The sequence below is a fragment of the Ctenopharyngodon idella genome, chromosome 14 (genome assembly GCF_019924925.1).
Source record: "Ctenopharyngodon idella isolate HZGC_01 chromosome 14, HZGC01, whole genome shotgun sequence".
In the NCBI taxonomy this organism is placed as follows: Eukaryota; Metazoa; Chordata; class Actinopteri; order Cypriniformes; family Xenocyprididae; genus Ctenopharyngodon; species Ctenopharyngodon idella.
Window position 1 is genome coordinate 21,584,390 of NC_067233.1, and position 20,074 is coordinate 21,604,463.

Here is a 20,074-nt window from a genome sequence, read left to right on the forward strand (position 1 = left end):
TGATTAATTACTAAAGTTTTCTAAAGAAGATACAAGTGATTTGAGCAGGTTGTAAAACAAACCAACTTCTCCATCTGTAACAGCTGACTCACTGAAAGATATTTAATGTCGATACTGGCAGAATATTTAACCATCGCTATAAGTTGAAGCACAACTCTGACTCTTGCTTAAATGTTTACATGTAATAATTTCTATGCTGAATCAAATAAAATATTTCTTTCTAAAGCTACTTTGTGTAATGTCTATTTGATGCTTTTCTCATTTAATACAATAACGACTTTAAATTATCTTTTGGGGGTAATTTCTCAGCCAAATTTGATGTGCAATTAATTTGTGATTAATTAGATTAATTGTAATCATGTAATCAATTTGTTTAAAAATTTTCAGCACTTAACAGCCCTAGGGCCAGATTTACTAAATGGGGCAAATTAGCACGAGAGCACAAATGCACCGATGGGAGTGGCAAGTTTTGCACGTGATCTACTGCTGACACACAAATTAAAGAACACAGACGCAGTCAAATCATTTACATAATGACCAACGCAGTCTAACAACAGCAGCGCAAATTAGCGTTGGGTCGCAAATAAGCAGAGCTGATGCTTTCATCAGGTGCGGGTCGACACAGGCGCAATTTCAACTGTAATCTGACAAACACATACACATATATAGGTCTAATATTGTTTACCAAGCCATGCTGGTATGCATATATATATATATATATATATATATATATATATATATTATGGCTTAGCAAATGATATGTTCGGATAACGTCTTTCTCTGGCATTCCAAAGAAATTAATATGAGGGGAAAATATTTTCTCTCTTCTACCACACGCTCTCTGTGCCATGCAGCCATGTCGCAAAATGGTTTAAGACATACTTTTTTTGGGCGTTAAATAATGCCGCAAATACCAGTAAATTGACAAGCGCAAAGATTAGTAAATCACGTTGTGTGATTCATTTAAATACTCTCTTTTTCACTCTGTGAAAAAGAAAGGACACCCTTTTGAATTCTGTGATTTTAAGTATCAGGACATAAAAAAAAAAATCATCTGGTCTTTAGCAGGTCTTAAAATGAGGTAAATACAACCTCAGATGAACAACAACACATGACATATTACACTGTGTCATTATTTATTTAACAAAAATAAAGCCAAAATGGAGAAGTCATGTGTGACAAACTAAGTACACCTTATGATTCAATTGCTTGTAGAGCCATCTTTAGCAGCAATAAGCTAAAGTAATCATTTTCTGTATGACTTCATTAGTCTCTCATGTCATTCTGGAGGAATTTTGGCCCATTCTTCTTTACAGTGTTGCTTCATTTCATTCAGGTATCTGTTTATGCACAGCTCTCTTAAGGTCCCACCACAGCATTTCAATCAGGTTGAGGTCTGAACTTTGACTGGGCCAGTGCAACACCTTGATTCTTTTCCTTTTTCAGCCATTCTGTTGTAGATTTGCTGGTGATCTTCAGATCATTGTCCTGTTGCATGACCCAATTTCAGCCAAGCTTTAGTGGTCAGACAGACAGCCTCACATTTGACTCCAGAATACTTTGGTATACAGAGGAGTTCATGGTCAACTCAATGACTGTGAGGTGCCCGCAGGTCCTGTGGCTTCAAAACAAGCCCAAATCATCACCCCTCCACCAGTGTGATGGAAAGTTCGTATGAGGTGTTTGTGCTGATATGCTGGGTTTGGTTTTCTGTGCATCATGGCCAAACATCTCCACTTTGGTCTCGTCTGTCCAAAGGACTTTTTTCCAGAAGTCTTGATTAAGTACAGTAATCAAGTAAAATTACTCAAGTATTTTACACCCCTGCTAACAAGTTTATATTTTATTTATATAACGGTTCCAAAATCGACTGACAGTAAATAGAATGATGTACATTTTCTCTTTTCAGATTTAGGTGACTTTGTGAGTAAAAAAAATAAATATTGTTAATTAAAATTAAATATTATAAAATAAATTAGTGAATTTGCTTTTGTCAGTTAATTGCTAAAGTTTTATAGGGATTGAGCAAAAACAGCAAAATGAACCAATTTCTCCTTCTGTGATAACTGAACCATGACTCACCGAATGATTTTCAAGATTGGTTTACCATCGTTAGATCGCTAACTTGATGAACAACGACTGACAATGAATTGCCTTTTTCATAACAGATGTTTTGAAATTCTTCTAACGTCTTGAAATGTTGAAATTTTGGATCCAATGTCCCTCCAATGCCTTGCTTTATGATTTATTTGCAACATTGTAATTGATACAGTACTAGAACTTCAGTGTGTATATTTATTACATGATGCAAATGCTGTAGTTTTTTGTTAAAAAAAAAAAAAAAAAAAGTCTCTTTAGGCCTCTGTAGGGGTCTGATTGTTTAAAGGAAATTCAAAATGTAAGGGGACATTTGTTTGTTTGTTTGTTTATGTTGTTTTCTTTCTCTTCAAATAAAACACGTAAAGTGACCAACATTGACTCTTCCACCTGTTGTTCTTTACTAGCATCTACATTGTGAATGTGACCCCATTTGGAGCACTGCTAATCTGGATTTGATTATCTGAAAAAGTGTGGATCTGGATCAGGGTGATCCATTCCTATTTTGTTTTGAAAAACCGGCAAAAAAGTAAAATGGATTGGGATTTCCAAATACAGATCATTCTGATCCAGATTCAACTTTTTGAACAACTGGGCCCAGCACAATTTATTAATGCTCTTTCATATTTTATTATTATATTATCTTATTATTACTTTTATTTACTTCTACTCATAAATTCATTTTATTATTGAATTCTGTTTTATATTTATTTGTCAATTACACAGTTTTTATGTTGTGTTGTTTTTGCACTACTTTCATTTTGCAATTTTAATTGCATGCAGAAAGGCAGCAAATGCTTTGGAAATATGAATGTAAAAACATTTGTCATGTCAATTATGCACCTTAAAACTAAAACTTCTTGTGATACAGACACAACATTCGCTCACACTCACTCTGAATGAAGTATAGGACAAAAACTGAAGGTTGTGCTAAAGGTACTGTGGTGGTTATTACTGGTATTTTGATACCATAGAATGATGACCATATTCATGTACCAAGGCACATCAAAAAATCCCATGGTATTACCATGGTACATGTGCATAAACTGTACTGTTATTGCACTTTTGCACATTTTTTATTGTGAACAGCTGCAAATGAGAGAGAGAGAGAGAGAGGTGTGTGTGTGTGTGTGTGTGTGTGTGTGTGTGTGTGTGTGTGTGTGTGTGTGTGTGTGTGTGTGTGTGTGTTGTTGGTGGTGGTGGATGAACAGCATGGCCAACATCGCGGTTCAGCGGATCAAACGGGAGTTTAAAGAGGTTCTGAAAAGTGAAGAGGTTCGTTTAACACATACACATGTGTGCATTTCACTTGACAGCTGTCAATCAATCCTTACGACTCACACATGTGCATTTAATCATGTGAGATAATGGACGGACCAGTTGTGACTCACAGACACATGCAGCTGATCCGGACCGAATCTGGAAGCTGTGATTTGTCTCATTAATTGAGATAATGCAGTTTAATGTGTGTTTGGGGTGTCAGATAGGCTATTTGGGGGGAATGTTATGGGATGTTTGTCCCGTCCAGGCCGAACCGCATTTAAACAAGTCTAAACCCGCCGAAACGAGCTACAACACAGCTCTGGGGTTTAAATGTCCTTTTTTAATCGATTCTGGAGTGCTTATTGTGTTTATTCAGTGGTTTGATGTGTATTCAGGTGTGTTTATGGTGTTTTTAATAAAGGCCTGTGTGTGTGTGTGATTAGCCGCGTGCTAGCTGAGGCCAGCTAGTGCTTCATAAACACACACATTTACACTTCAAAACATCACATTTGACGTTAAAAACAATATTTTAGACGCACGACAGTTAATATTTAGGTTAAGGTTGTGTGGGCTGACAGGCTTTTAAACTTTTACGGCAGTTTTGACAAAGAAGTGATATAGCATCGACAGAATCACAACAGTGATAAGATTGAGGATTATTACGAACACGAATTTGCATTAAAAACCTCCATTTGTGACTTATGATTAATGTTAAAATGTTAAATAATGTGTGAGATGATGTCTAATGTGTGTATTGAGTCTTGTGTGAAGCGATTTTAAAACTTTAGAACGACTGAACTGAATTGACTATCTAAATTTCTGATCTGATCCTTCATTAAGTATTATTTAACTTAAATTATAGGTTTATTTTAGGTATAACAAACTCTAGTGAGCTGTCAGTCCAGCTTTGTAAAGTTGTTGTCACAACTGTCAGTCACAAATGAAGTGCCAAAAATACCATGGTACCAAAACCATCATGTTTTTATGATCTTTTAGCAGCATGATATACCTTCTGATGCCATCACTGTATCATGATTTGACTACAGTATCCTAGTTAGAAAAAATATGTTCTAAGAATGAATGTTCATAACTTTGAGAGAACCTTGCCAGAACATTCTGAGAACTTTCTGGGATGTTTTTGCAAGAGTCGGACATTGTTGGGTTTGAATTTTGGATTTAGTTGCGAAGTTTGGGGTTTTGACTTTGGATTTAATTGGATTTTGCCATTTAAATTTCAAGCTTCGAATTTAAATTTTGGAGTCTGTGTTTATTTATTTTTTTAGATATGTCAGTTGTTGATTAATTTTCCTGACATTTCTTTTTATTTTCACAGACGAGTAAAAACCAGATCAAGGTGGATTTAGTGGATGAGAATTTTACAGAACTGCGGGGGGAAATCGCAGGACCGCCAGACACACCTTATGAAGGCGAGAAAAAAAGGAATTAATCTGATCTATTGTCTATGTTTCTGTCTTACCTGATCGTGCACATACATCTCAAGATATCTGATGCATGCTTTAATTTTTGTGTAATATGCAGGGTCCAAATGTTTTGCCACACCTGCCAATAGCACCTACTGTACAAACAGCTGTCAAACTGTATTTTGCATTATTTTTATGAACAATATATATAGTTGTGGATATAAAAAAATCTCTCTCCTTTTCAATCTGGTTTTAGAATGCAGCATAGCACCATTACTGCTGCTATTAAAGTGTTTAGTGACAAGTCTTTTTTTTTTTCTTGATTTATTGAAGGCTTTTGACACAGTTGATCCTGACTTTCTTTTAAAGAGACCAACCATTGTTGGTCTGTCTCTGAAGGAGTCCCTCAGGGGTCTGTTCTGGGACCCATTTTATTTTTCTTGTACATAATTAATATCTGTGATAACATTCCCAATGCTAGATATCATCTTTATACAGATGATACTGCCATTTATTGTTGTGCATCATCAGCTTCACAAGCTCTCCAATACTTGCAATCAGCGTTTGATATTGAACAGTCTCGTCTATGTCAACTTAAACTGGTTTTAAATACAGATAAAATATTTATGATATTTTCAAACTCCAAAGCTCTACCAAGGAATCTTCCTGATATTACATGATATTTTATGTGACTTTCTGTCTTTTCCTCTTTTGTAGGTGGCAGATATCAGCTAGAAATTAAAATTCCAGAGACGTATCCATTTAATCCACCAAAGGTGAGTAACGGGAGCAGCGTGTGATGGGCGTCCAGCTGCAGACGTGCAGATCAGCCCCTGGCTGGATCCCATTGATCCCATCTGATGTTCCTCTTGTAGAGGATGATCTGCTGGTCTGCAGGGATAAACACTGGCTAATCTAGTTTAACTGGGACTGTTCTTCCAAAAGCATATGGTAGTCTTGATGTGGTATGTGATATTAGGGTACTATTGATCAGGAGTGCTGTGGAGTAAGTAGTTCCTGATCAGCACTATAAGTTCAGTAGCCTAAGACAAAAGAAGGCACAAGTTTTAATTTAACACTTTACACTGCATAAATTAATGTTCTTCATCAGTATTTTGTCTTAATTTCCAGTACAAATATATAAACATTCTTTAATCAAGATACATTTACTGGGCTGGAGAAGCAAAAAAGGTCTTAATTCCACCTGTCCACTGATGTTTTTCAGGTTCGGTTTATAACGAAGATCTGGCATCCCAACATCAGCTCGGTAACAGGTGCCATTTGCTTGGACATCCTGAAGGACCAGTGGTAAGATCTTACTGAACGCTCTATAGAGCTCTGAAGCAACAGTAAACACTGAAACTGATGAACTCTCTGCTGTGTGTGTGTGTGTGTGTGTGTGTGTGTGTGTGTGTTTTTCAGGGCGGCAGCCATGACCCTCCGAACAGTGTTACTGTCACTACAGGCTCTTCTGGCCGCGGCTGAACCAGATGATCCACAGGACGCAGTAGTCGCCAATCAGGTAAATGTGAGCTTGTGTCGGGAATGTGCAACAAAAAGTGGCCGTACAAATAGTATAGCAAAATCTCTAGTGGTAAAGCGTTCCTGTAGTGTTCAGAGTCCCAATGGGTCCTAAAAGTCAGCATGAAACTGAAGTTGTGCTGGTCTTTTCTTCTCTATTGTGCCGTATGGCAGAGTGAAACGCTTCTGGAACAAGAACAAATGTAGGGCGGGGCTTGATTTGATTGATTGGATGGTTGTGGTTTGCTATTGGTGGATCTGATGTGAGTGACAGGTTGCTCTGCCCTCGTCATCAGAGAAGAGATGGTGCAAGAGGAGGGGAAGTTATTCTGATTCAAGATTATCAGGAACATGAATTTAACACAATGATGTGCCCGGATAAATCATTTATAATGGTAACACTTTAGTAAAGGAAACACATATAAACTATTAACTACAACTTTTCCCTCAATAAACTCCTAATTTACTGCTTATTAATAGTTAGTAAGATAGTTGTTAAGTTTAGGTATTGTGTAGGATTAAGAATGTAGAATAAAGTCATGCAGAATAAGGCATTAATATGTCTTGTCTATGATTAATCGAGTCCTGTCCCGATTCTTTTCCACTGGCTGTAGACGTGAAAACAACACATCCCATGATTCCACAAAATCAAGGATAAGCGACTGAATAAGCGACCTCTAGCGGCGAAATTTACATATTATGGCTTTAACAGATCAAATATTCATACAGTATGTGATCTCCCAGATGAAGGTTAGTTTTAAAGTATCCAACAGTTTAATTTTTAACAGTTTGCAAATGACTTATAATTGTATCCTAATTTAGTTACTTGGTGTTTGGTAATGAAGGGCCTACTTTGCATCAGCAACACTGACTCAATGACAAACAAGTCATTCATAAGAAGACTGATGGCACCTGTATTCATAGCAACGAGTATCTAACTAATTAATCAATTGATTGTTAATCATAAATATAGGGGGCTGCTGCTCGGTATAATAGTTTTCAACAACATTATGTAAATTGGTAAACTATTTAGCATAGGCTACTAAAACAAACACCAAAACTTAACATCTGTTCTGAACTCAACAAGTCTGGGAAAACCACTGATCAGAGGCTGCATTTTTATGATGTCATCATGTAGACTTCTTACAAAGTATTTTACAGTATTTTAAAACTACAAAAATACAAAACACTAAAGTGTTTTGATACAAAATACAAAGCCATTTTCATCAACCCTATCAAATACAAATTACAAAATACTATTTTGTATTTGAAATACATGTATCATAAATACTGCCCATCCCTGTACATATGTGTGTGTGTGTGTGTATATATATATATATATATATATATATATAAATTAATATTCAGTAAGGATGCATTAAATTGATTAAAAGTGACAGTAAAGACATTTATAATGTTTCAAAAGATAGTATTTTAAATAAATGCTGTTCTTTTTCATTTCTATTAATAAAAAATCAGAATAATCATAAATGTTTCTTGAGCAGCAAATCATCATATTAGAATGATTTCTGAAGGATCATGTGACACTGAAGACTTCAGATTTGATCACAGAAATAAATTACACTTTACTATATATTCACATAGAAAACAGCTGATTTACATTGTAATAATATTTCAACATTTTTGCTGTATTTTTGATCAAATAAATGCAGCCTTGATGAGCAGAAGAGACTCTTTCAAAAAAATTTACTTCCATCAAACTTTTGAACAGTATTGTCCCATCATAGTTTTACATGTATGACTGACATGACAAACGTGCAATTCAGAAAGCTGTCTGCTAGAAAAAAAAAAAAAAAAAAAGTACTAGCTAATTAAAGTAAACAAGGCCGTGAAAATTGAGTCTGGGAGGGATTCCGATGGAGGGAGGTTGATTCTATTAGGCTGTCAGCCTGTCCTCTTTTCACTCTGTTTATTTCCTGTCTCACAGTATAAACAGAACCCAGAGATGTTCAAACAGACGGCTCGACTCTGGTCACATGTTTACGCAGGAGCTCCCGTCTCCAGCCCGGACTACACACGCAAAATAGACAAACTCTGCTCTATGGGCTTTGAGAAAGTGAGTGAATAAACACACGCTTACTAAAACGACAGTTTTATTTTTGAATGTTCAAAATGTATTAAAAACACTTTTCTTGGTTATACGAATGTTAAGAGAACATTCCATTTTATCATTCTTCAAACATTATGTGAACGTTACTTTTGAATGTTCTCTGAACGTTCTGAAACAAATAGTAACATTTAAAAAAAACATACAACTAAAACATTATTTTAGTTGTTATTACATTATTAAAGACCAGATAACTTTGATCGAATATTCTCTTAACGTTACTGAAAGAATGTTTGTTCATAACCTTGTCAGAACGTTCTAAGAACGTTCCCTGATAGCTAGGCTTCTATGCAAAAAAAAGCATGCACAAATGCACTTGCTCTGATTTAGAATCCACTAATGTGATTTTGCATACTATTTAGTAGGTGTAGTAATTGTGCAACGAGTATTTCCTCCCCTCAGAATCACGTCTTTTCTTCTCTGCAGAACGCAGTAATAGTGGCGCTGTCATCGAAATCATGGGACGTGGAGACGGCGACAGAACTGCTGCTCAGCAACTGAGTCTAACCTGAGGGGCCAAAGCACCTTATCTGACACAATCCCACCATCTTCCTTCATCACAAGCCCTGTTTTCTCTCTCTTTCTCTTTATCCTCCTGTACTTTCTCCATCTTTTCCATTCCTTTTTTCAAAATATTTCATCCCAAACTGAAAATGTCATCTTTATGTTGTTCTGAACTTGTATTTCTTCAGTAGTTTAGTTGAATGTTCTCGCTGCTCTTTCTCTGTACCAAGAAAGTGGCTGGTAATTTTGCAGTAAAAATGCAGGTTTGGAACAACATGAGCGTGAGTAAAAGATTTGTTTACTTTCATTTTGGGGTGATCTTTTTTCTTTCTATCTCTTTCTTTTGTTTACTTATTTTGGTTTGGATGTGCCTTTTTTTTTCTTTCTCTCTTACAGTCTTCCTCATCATCATCATCATCATCATTTCCCTCACGGTCCAGCAATCTGACTCTAGCCCGACTGTAGCCCCGCCCCCTCATGCACACACCCAATCAGCACTGCAGTCTTTCTCCCTCCCGCACAATCATTGGCCCTTTAATCTGGAAAACATTTTTAAAACTACAGAGTGTCAAAAATGGTACCTTCACTCATAGACATTAATCTCAAACATTCAAGACTGGAAAAAACACACTCACACACGCAAATATACGAAAGACGAGAGTTCATCTGTAAATAAAGCTATTAAAGTCTGTATAAATTAAAGCAATGTGGCAATGCCTTTATTTATTATTGCTTTGTGGAATAGTGAAATAAACACTAGTTTCATGGCTGAGCATGTGATGTTTGGATGATCTGTATTTTGCATTGACTGCAGGTTTTGACAGCACAAAAACATTCGTACAGATGTCTTTCTCTCTGAATATATGATCATGGAGACGGATCTTGGCATAATATATCACTTGTTTTACTATTTTTAGATATTATATACAGTATTCAGACATGGTCGTAATAATATATTTTTGGACGTTTGCCTATAGGTAGTTTTGAAGCAATTTACAGTGACATGCATATGGTAATCACTGAAAACCATTGTTTATATTAAAGTACCATAGTATTACACTGAGCTCCGGTCCTCTGGTTCCAGTCCAAACTGATCAGGATTCTCAGGTTCCGTCCGTTTTGTCGTGTTTCTGTTGGCTAGATGCGTATCTTTGTGCTGAACGGACGGGTTAACTGCATCACCTTCCCGCGCCACGGGATTAAGACGCTCTTTTAACATCTAAAACTAAACCAAAGGCGCACTACAGATGACCTAGATTGCATTTCGCTCCCGTGTTATTTCAGGACACGGTAATGATAAAGGTGTCATTTCCGTCTCCATCCCCACATCATCTCTGTTACCTGTCCGCGAGCCCACCTGTTGCGCGCGTGATTGACAGCTGAATAGCGGCGCATCTGGTTACCCGGAGCGCAACGCGACACCCGGAGCTCCAGTGTCCTAAACGCCTGACGGCAGATCCAGCGCGTAACGGGCCAGAACAGAGCAGCACTACCGCTGATCTGCTGCCGCGGATGATCTCTGCTCGGGGTGATGGAGAGGATCTGGGTGGAGATGCTGTTCTTTTCTGCGCTGTTGCTCGCTGAAGGTGAGATATTCTAACCAGATTAATTCCAGGCTGGTTTGGTAGTGGTAGCTAATTAAGCAATATGTTCTCCCCAGATAACAAAAATATGTTCTAAGGACGTTTTGTTAACGTTCCCATGAAAACGTTATTTTTTAATGTTCTCTGATCACGCGAGCGTTTAGGGAACATTCCATTTCAGAATTTAGCAAACATTTTGGGAACGTAACTTTTGAATTTTCTTTGAACGTTCTGAAACAAATAGAAACATTAAATGTTCAACAAAAGCGTTTTAGAAAAAAAAAAAGTTCAGTTGTTTGTCAAAGTTATTTATCAAAATTTTGTATTTTAACATACAGTACAGTATAATTTCTGATAAATGTTTTGTTTTCCAGCACAAATATCTAAGCATTCTTAAATCAAGATTTATTGTGAAATTTGTTTTCTGAAAAATTTATCAAAATTAAGTGACTTTTTTTTTTTTTTTTTTTTTTTTTTTTTTTTTAAAAAGAGCCAGTGGGTTCAGAAAAGTAATCTTGTTTTCCCTTTGAATTAAGTTCATTTTTCTGACCCCACTGACAGATATTTGTTCTTGTTTTAAGCTTTAAAACTTGTCTTACTTAAATTATTATTTAAACATATCTAAATGTTTTAATATTGTTACACAGTAGGGGAGACGGGGGAAAGTTGACAGACTTTGTTAGTTTTTTTGCTAAGCGTCTTAAACTTTGACATAATATTCTAGAAATATTCTAGAAATGTTTTAGAAATCTCAAAAATTATCCCAAAGTGGTGCAAACAGTGCTGTTCTTACAACTCCATTACTGTAACAAGAAAACATGGATGTGTTAAAATTGTTTTAAAACCTGGCATACTATGAATATTGTTGGCTCTTTGACATTACTTTTGTTCCATTTTTTTCCATTTTAATCAGCTTTCCAGCTAACAGGGAACATTCTCAGAAATTTAGCTATCGTTCTGTCAAGATATAAACAAATGTTATTTCAGTAACGGTTCACAGTTATGTGGTCAACATTATTTATACATCGTTCATTGAATGTTTTTCTAAAACGTTTTAGTAGGATGCTCGTTTAACATTCTTTTAAATGTTACTACTTGTTTCAGAACGTTCAAAGAACATTCTAAAGTAACGTTCCCATAATGTTTGAAGAATGATCAAATGGAATGTTCTCTTAACATTCATATAACCAAGAAAAAGTGTTTTTAAAACATTTTGAACATTCAAAAATAAAACTGTCGTTTTAGTAAGCGTGTGTTTATTCACTCACTTCCCATAATGTTTGAAGAATGATAAAATGGCATGTTCCCTTTAAGTTCACATAACCAAGAAAAACATTTCTAGAACATTTAAAAAATGACTTTTTGAACATTCAGAAATAATGTTTTCATACCTTAATGGCCACCAGCACCAAACCAGCAATAACCAGAATAATCTAACATGAAAATGTTAATCTTTCCAGGAGGGGTTTGTGTGTTAGTCTGAGAGCTTTACTTCATATCAGATACAACCTAAAACAGTTGAGATCCAGAGTCAAAGAAACACTGAAACTCAAAATATAATGAAGTCATTTTATTTTGTTTGCATGTTCAGGTTACAGAAAATGGTGAAATAATTCATTAAAAATATATATAGCTTTTATGTTCATTTATCCTGTGTTGATCATCTGGAGGGATTTCTAACATTTCTAACATGTTTCTGCAGTTGCTCACTGTGCTCAGGGTCGATACGCACACAAACTCCTGAATGATCTGATGGAGAATTACTCCACTGCTCTGCGACCGGTGGACGACACCGACAAAACCCTCAACGTCACGCTGCAGGTCACGCTGTCTCAGATCAAAGACATGGTCAGAATCTCATCATCTCATCATGTTTATTGGTGCATGCTGGGAAATGTGTGTCTTAGTAGTAGAAGAACTAGTCATACACTCGTAAAAATAAAGGTTCCAAAAGTGAATTTTCGCAGCTGTCAATCATGTGACATCATAAACTTGAACAAGTTGTTCCAAAAGCAACATCATATACTCGTAAAAATAAAAGGTTCCAACAGTGGTTCCAAAAGCGACATCAGACACTTTAAAAAAAATAAAGGTTCCAAAAGTGGGTTTTCGCAGCTGTCGATCATGCGACATCATACACTTGTAAAAAATAAAGGTTCCAAAGGTGGTTCCAAAAGTGACATCAAACACTCGTAAAAATAGAGGTTCCAAAAGTGGGTTTTCGCAGCTGTTGATCACGTGACATCATACACTTGTAAAAATTAAGGTTCCACAAGTGGCTGTCGATCATGCGACATCATACACTTGTAAAAAATTAAGGTTCCAAAAGTTGTTCCAAAAGCGACATCATATACTCGTAGAAGTAAAAGGTTCCAAAAGCGACATCAAACACTTTTAAAAATAAAGGTTCCAAAATTGGGTTTTCACAGCTGTCAATCACGCAACATCATGCACTTGTAAAAATAAAGGTCTAAAAAGGGGTTTTCACAGTGATGCCACTGAAGAATAATTTTGGGTTCCCCAAAGAACCTTTCAAGAATCAGTTCTTAAAAGAACCATTTTTTCCCTAATGTGAAACATTTAAAAAATCTAAAGAACCTTTTTTCACTCTAAAGAACCCTTTTGTGCAATGAAAAAGGTTTATAGATGTTAAAAGTTCTTCATGGAACCATAGATGCCAATAAAGACCCTTCCGTTTTAAGAGTGCGTATGTGATATATATAGCCATCGTCTCTCTCTCTCTCACTCTCTCTTTGTCTCTTGTTGGCATCTAATATTAACAGCAGTCTGAGTGTCTCTGCTCAACTGACCTTTAGTAACATCATACAGACATAGTGTGTGTGAAAGGAATAGAGAAAGAAAGGACAATGTGCAGTTTATATTCTGCCAAATTACTTCATCACACATATTAAAATCTAGTAGAAGGTTGATCAATCAGATCTTTATTTTAAGGTCATGTGATGTTTTAACACAAATATGAAAAATAATTTCCAGACTGGTTGCTAATGTGATTAACCTTGCATGTGTAAATGTTTGACCACAAAGATAATGTAGTAGTTTAATTCTTTAAGATTTTAGAGTGGAGAATCACCCGGTACATCACAAACTCCTCATCACCTGTCCGTCTCTGTGCAGGACGAGAGGAACCAGGTGTTAATCGCGTATCTGTGGATCAGACAGACGTGGCATGACGCCTACCTGAAGTGGAATAAAGAGGAGTACGATGGTCTGGAGGTGATTCGCATTCCCAGCAGCCTCGTGTGGAGACCAGACCTGGTGCTGTATAACAAGTACGCCAGTACGTTCACGCACACGTTAGCTTTCCTGTTATTTTTTTCGTTGAAAGTCTCTATACAGCTGCAGTGAGGAAAATGATCAGATCCTTTCATCACAATATTCCTCATTTAAATAATTCATATACAGAATAAAGGGGCGGGGCCTGGTTGAGTTAGTTAGTAGTGTGTTGAAACTGGCGGTTATGGTAAGGGGCAGGACATTTCCCAAATGGCCAATCACAACACACTGCTTCAGCTGACCAATCAGAGCACATTGTGCTTTTCAGAAGGAGGGGCTTCATAGAGACAGGAACTAAACAGAGCGTTACTGACAAACTGGGAAGAGAGGAGCTGCAACAATGGAGAATATGAGGAAAATAATCAACATTCAAGCAGGAAAATCTGTTCTAGTAGAGCACAAAAAACTAAATCAAGGCATAATAGGTCTCTTTAACTTGAATTCTCCCACTCTGTGTTTTCCTCTTCAAAACACACGTGTGCTCTCGCAGGGCGGATGATGATTTCTCTGGGCCGGTGGACACTAATGTGGTGTTGCGGTATAACGGTGAGATCACGTGGGACGCTCCAGCCATCACTAAGAGCTCCTGTGTGGTGGATGTTTCCTACTTTCCCTTTGACAGCCAGCAGTGCAACCTTACCTTCGGCTCATGGACCTACAACGGAAACCAGGTACAAACACCAAACACAATATATTACATCTGACAGATGTCCTCAGCTGTACAATGTCCCAAACATTTGGATAATGTTAGGAACAAACGTTCTTCAAACAAACAAGATTTGTATGATAGTATTTGTATTTGATAAAACATCTCAAGGAAATCTTAGTGCAACATGGTCTTTTATTGTTTTTAAAGTTCATAGTTAAGTTCTCAATGTTCTGAGTGCTTTGTTAAACAAACATCTGAACACTGAAAAAAAATGATGTTCTTCCTCAGTATTTTTGTCTCGTTTTCCAGTACAAATATCTAAAGATTTAAGAATCTTGATTTAAGAATGTTCAGATATTTGTACTGGAAAACCAGACAAAAATAATGAGGAAAATTTCATTTTTAGAAGTGCATGAAATCTTAAAAAAAAAGACTCAAAAAAAGACTTACGTCTAGACTTGAAAGCTTTGATGTATCGGCACAAAATGCTTGCAGCGGCAGCAATAATCAGCAGCAGCAATAATCATCATAATCAGCAGCAGCAGCAGCAGCAATAATCAACAGCAGCAGCAGCAGCAATAATCATAATCAGCAGCAGCAATAATCATCATAATCAGCAGCAGCAATAATCATCATAATCATCATCAGCAGCAGCAATAATCAGCAGCAGCAGCAACAATAATCATCATAATCAGCAGCAGCAGCAGCAATAATCAGCAGCAGCAGCAACAATAATCATCATAATCAGCAGCAGCAGCAGCAATAATCATAATCAGCAGCAGCAATAATCATCATAATCAGCAGCAGCAATAATCATCATAATCATCATCAGCAGCAGCAATAATCAGCAGCAGCAGCAACAATAATCATCATAATCAGCAGCAGCAGCAGCAATAATCAGCAGCAGCAGCAACAATAATCATCATAATCAGCAGCAGCAGCAGCAATAATCATAATCAGCAGCAATAATCATCATAATCAGCAGCAGCAATAATCATCATCAGCAGCAATAATAATCATAATCAGCAGCAGCAATAATCCTCATAATCAGCAGCAATAATAATTATAATCAGCAGCAGCAATAATCATCATAATCAGCAGCAATAATCATCATAATCAGCAGCAGCTATAATCAACAGCAGCAGCAGATCTAGTGTGCCAAGACCAAATACATTAGCATTGCCATAATCAATAACATGCTAAAACTATTCTGAGATTGAAATATAGATTTCTAAATCATACTAAAATAATCTTGAGTAGATACAGTGATAAAACTGATGTAAAATTCTGGCCAAAAATCATCCACTTAGACAGCAAGAGACTGACACGTAAAACAACCAATTGCATTTTAGGGGCAAGTTTATTATATTTGATACTACAATAATAGGCTAATGCAGAACAGACTCATTTAAATAATTCCACAGTGTGACGTGCATTATAAAGTGCGACTATCTAACCCGCCCATTCATCTCCTCCAGGTGGACATCAGCATGGGGATGGAGAGCGGGGACCTCTCGGACTTTGTGGAGAATGTGGAGTGGGAATGTCATGGAATGCCGGCCACTAAGAATGTGATCATGTACGGCTGCTGCTCGGATCCGTATCCCGACATCACCTACACGGTTCTACTGCAGAGGCGGAGCTCGTTCTACATCTTTAACCTGCTGCTGCCCTGTTTCCTCATCTCCTTCCTGGCACCTCTGGGCTTCTACCTGCCCGCCGACTCGGGCGAGAAGGTTTCGCTGGGCGTGACAGTTCTGCTGGCGCTCACCGTGTTTCAGATGATGGTGGCGGAGAGCATGCCTCCCTCCGAGAGCGTTCCTTTGATCGGTGAGTCTCTGATCTAGTGATTGGTAATAATTAGCTGTTTTAGTGAGGGTCATATTATCATTCTTATAATTATGGTGGCTTGACAAAGCAAACATACTAAAATCCTATTTAAGCTTCTTCTAAATTTTTTAATGCAATTTATGACCACCAAACTCTGGTCAGACCTTCAGGCTGTTCTGACTCAGATTGTTATGTCTTTTCTAACTGATCAGATTAACGTTTTTTGTAAACCGGACGAGCAAAATTAAAATTTATGGGAAAAATCCCATAAACTTTCATTAAGGGGGTCATAACTTTTGTATAATAAGACTTATAGAGTATTTAAGCTGTCTTTCAGTAGCAAAGCGTAACAGCTATCATAGGACAACATGCTAAAACATGCTATCAACATGTTAAAACATGCAAGCACTGTGTTAAATCATGCTAGCAACATGCTAGATCATGCTAGCAAAATGCTAAAGGTGCAAACATGCCAAATAAAGCAAACATGTTGAATCATGCTAGCAATGTGCTAATCATGTTAACAACATGCTAACTCATGCTAGCAACATGTTAAAAACATGTTAAAAAAACAAGCAATGTGTTAATTCATGCCGTCAACATGTTAGCAATGTGTTAAATCATGCTACAGAAATGATAACAAAATGCTAAACCATACTAGCAACATGCTTATTCGTGTTAGCATTGTGCTAAATCATACTAGCAACATGTTAGCAATGTTAAATCATGCTAGAAGCAGGCTAGCAAAATGCTAAATCATATTAGTGACATGTTAAAACATGTTAGCAATGTTAAATCATACCATTAACATGTTAAATCATGTTAATAACATGTTAAAAATGTTAAATCATGTTAGCAAACATGCTAGCAATGTGTTAAATAATGCTAGCAACATGCTAGCAATGTGTTAAATCATGTAAGAAACATGTTAGCAGTGTGCCAATTCAAGCAAAGTGTTAAATAATGCTAGCTATGTGCTAATCATGTTAGCAAACATGCAAATTAATGTTAGCAACATGTTAAAACATGTTAGCAATGTGTTAAATCATGATAGCAACATATTAGCAATGTGTTAAATCATGCTAGAAAATGTTAGTAAAATGCTTAATCATGTTAACAACATGTTAATTCATGTTAGCACTGTGGTAAATCATACTAGCAACATGTTAACAATGTTAAATCATGTTAGAAACATGCTAGCAACATGATAAATCATGTTAGTAACAAGCTAAAGCGTGCTAACATGTTTGCAATGTGTTAAATCATGCTAGAAAAATGGTAAATCATGCTAGCAACATTCTAATTCATGCTAGCATTTTGTTAAATCATACTAGCAACATGTTAATGCTAAATCATGTTAGCAACATGGTAAAACTTGTTCACAATGTGGTAAATCATGCTAGCAACATGTTAAAACATGCTAGCAATAACTATACTTGTTATGATGAAAATTTTAAAATATGCTTCATATATATTTGTGTGTGCGTTTGTCAACAATTCATTTCAAACTTCAAGCTTTTAAAAGTTATTTCAAACTTTCGGACAAGGCTTTGTCAAGCTTTACTCATCTAGTTCAGTTTAATCCACACATTATGCAAGTAACATAAACAGCCGACTGGCGAGAAACTTTTTACTCGATTTTGACTTCTGAGAGTTTGCTATTCTGAACACAACAAATTAGTGTCCGTATCTGAGATCAGATGGACAGTGAGTATTTCTCTTCAGACAGATAAAAGATAGCGATAAATAGATTAACGCTGAGCTCTGTCTCTCTCTGTTAGGTAAGTACTACGTAGCGACGATGACTATGATCACAGCATCCACTTCTCTGACCATCTTCATCATGAACATTCATTTCTGTGGAGCGGAGGCCAAACCGGTGCCGTACTGGGCCAAAGTTCTCATCATCGACTACATGTCCAAGATCTTCTTCGTCTATGAGGTCGGAGAGAGCTGTGCGTCACCGTTCGGACAGACGGAAGATTCCGAGCCCTTCCTTCAGAACCACAAACAGAACCTCAAGAAGAAACTCAAAGGAGCTCCGCCCCCCTGTTGCCCTGATGATGACAAATCGGCTGCCTTCCATCTGACCTTTGACCGCTGTGTTTACTGCAGTTGTCGTGGCAACGGTGGAATTCTCGGGTGCGACCCGAAGCTGGTCTGGAATGTCGAATATATCGCAAACTGCTTCCGCGAGCAGAAGGCGACGTGCCTGAAAGTGGCCGAATGGAAGAAGATCGCCAAGGTGATGGACCGATTCTTCATGTGGATATTTTTCATCATGGTCTTCCTCATGAGTATCCTCATTATCGGTAAAGCACCTTGAGACTCCTGACAATCGACCGCCATTTTCAATCTGTGTTACCAGTTCCACAACACATGTTTTGCTGACTTTGTTTATGCAAATATCTGCCAGTGGGGTCAGTAACATAACCTCGATTCAAAGGGAAAACAAGATTACTTTTCTGACCCCACTGGCAGATATTTGTTTTTATTTTAAGTCATTTTGTTTCTCCAGTAAATGTATCTTGATTTAAGAATGTTTAGATATTTGTGCTGGAAAACAAGACAGAAACACTGAAACACTTATGTTTACTTTGCAGTGCAGAAAACTTCTGAGAATGTGATTTAAGTTAAGAAAGATGATACTCTTACAATTATAATTGAGTTTTAACTTCTTCAAATGTGTGTGCGAGTCTGAGTGTGTGTGCGAGTCTGAGTGTGTGCGAGTCTGAGTGTGTGCGAGTGTGTGTGTGTGTGTGTGTGAGTGTGTGTGTGTGTGTGCACGAGTCTGAGTGTGTGCGAGTGTGTGTGTGCGAGTGTGTGTGTGCGAGTGTGTGTGTGCGAGTGTGTGTGTGTGTGTGTGTGTGTGAGTGTGTGTGTGTGTGTGCACGAGTCTGAGTGTGTGCACGAGTCTGAGTGTGTGCGAGTGTGTGTGTGTGCAAGTCTTAGTGTGTGCGAATTTGTGTGAGAGTGTGTGTCCGAGTGTGTGTTTGTGTATGACAGTGTGTATGAGAGTGTGTGCGAGTGTGTGTGTGCGTGCGAGTGTGTGTGCGAGTGTGTGTGTGAGAGTGTGTGCGAGTGTGTGTGTTAGTGTGCGAGTCTGAGTGTGTGCGAGTGTTTGTGTGTGTGCGAGTGTTTGTGTGCGAGTGTGTGTGTGAGAGTGTGAGTGTGTGCGCGAGTCTGAGTGTGTGCGAGTGTGTGTGTGCGAATGTTGTGTGCGAGTGTTGGTGTGTGTGTGTGAGTCTGAGTGTGTGCAAGTGTTTGTGTGTGTGTGTGTGAGTCTGAGTGTGTGCGAGTGTTTGTGTGCAAGTGTGTGTGTGTACGAGTGTTGTGTGCGAGTGTTGGTAAGTATGTGTGTCTGTGTGTGTGTGTGAGTCTGAGTGTGTGCGAGTGTTTGTGCACGAGTGTGTGTGTGTGTGTGCGAGTCTGAGTGTGTGCGAGTGTTTGTGCGCGAGTGTGTGTGAGTCTGAGTGTGTGCGAGTGTTTGTGTGTGTGAGTGTGTGTGTGTGTGTGTGTGTGTGTGTGTGCGTGAGTCTGAGTGTGCAAGTGTTTGTGTGCGAGTCTGAGTGTGTGCGAGTGTGTGTGTGTGTGTGTGTGAGTCTGAGTGTGTGCGAGTGTTGGTGTGCGAGTCTGAGTGTGTGTGAGTGTGTGTGCGCGAGTGTGTGTGTGTGTGTGCGAGTCTGAGTGTGTGTGCGAGTCTGAGTGTGTGTGAGTGTTTGTGCGCTAATGTGTGTGTGTGTGTGTGTGCGAGTCTGAGTGTGTGTGCGAGTGTGTGGTGTTT

At 37.7% G+C, this 20,074-nt stretch overlaps 2 protein-coding genes across 3 annotated transcripts; both read left to right on the top strand.

Moving 5' to 3' along the window:
- The first annotated feature begins 3,207 nt into the window (after positions 1-3,207).
- On the top strand, positions 3,208-9,706 carry ube2ka (ubiquitin-conjugating enzyme E2Ka (UBC1 homolog, yeast)). 2 transcript variants are annotated; one of them, XM_051859607.1, is made up of 7 exons: positions 3,209-3,372; positions 4,694-4,787; positions 5,499-5,557; positions 6,007-6,089; positions 6,204-6,303; positions 8,251-8,379; positions 8,857-9,706. In XM_051859607.1, the coding sequence occupies exons 1-7, from the start codon at positions 3,301-3,303 to the stop codon at positions 8,929-8,931; spliced, it is 612 nt and encodes a 203-aa protein (XP_051715567.1). In that variant the 5' UTR covers positions 3,209-3,300; the 3' UTR covers positions 8,932-9,706. The 2 variants fall into 2 exon arrangements, with proteins under 2 accessions (XP_051715568.1, XP_051715567.1); XM_051859608.1 differs by lacking the exon at positions 8,251-8,379 and having other exon boundaries at positions 3,208-3,372.
- Positions 9,707-9,924: 218 nt separating this feature from the next.
- Positions 9,925-18,620, top strand: LOC127494045 (neuronal acetylcholine receptor subunit alpha-9-II). Its single transcript, XM_051859606.1, has 6 exons — positions 9,925-10,520; positions 12,220-12,365; positions 13,653-13,807; positions 14,302-14,482; positions 15,939-16,290; positions 18,072-18,620. Exons 1-6 carry the CDS (start codon positions 10,466-10,468, stop codon positions 18,614-18,616), a joined length of 1,434 nt encoding a protein of 477 aa, XP_051715566.1. The 5' UTR covers positions 9,925-10,465; the 3' UTR covers positions 18,617-18,620.
- The last annotated feature ends 1,454 nt before the right edge of the window (positions 18,621-20,074 follow it).

Excerpts from the sequence above, each read along its gene's own strand:
- ube2ka (XM_051859607.1), top strand. The coding sequence starts at position 3,301 with ATGAACAGCATGGCCAACATCGCGGTTCAGCGGATCAAACGGGAGTTT. Across the intron at positions 6,090-6,203 it reads GACATCCTGAAGGACCAGTG|GGCGGCAGCCATGACCCTCC; the intron begins GTAAGATCTTAC and ends TGTGTTTTTCAG. Across the intron at positions 8,380-8,856 it reads GCTCTATGGGCTTTGAGAAA|AACGCAGTAATAGTGGCGCT; the intron begins GTGAGTGAATAA and ends TCTTCTCTGCAG.
- LOC127494045 (XM_051859606.1), top strand. The coding sequence starts at position 10,466 with ATGGAGAGGATCTGGGTGGAGATGCTGTTCTTTTCTGCGCTGTTGCTC. Across the intron at positions 12,366-13,652 it reads TGTCTCAGATCAAAGACATG|GACGAGAGGAACCAGGTGTT; the intron begins GTCAGAATCTCA and ends GTCTCTGTGCAG. Across the intron at positions 13,808-14,301 it reads GACCTGGTGCTGTATAACAA|GGCGGATGATGATTTCTCTG; the intron begins GTACGCCAGTAC and ends GTGCTCTCGCAG.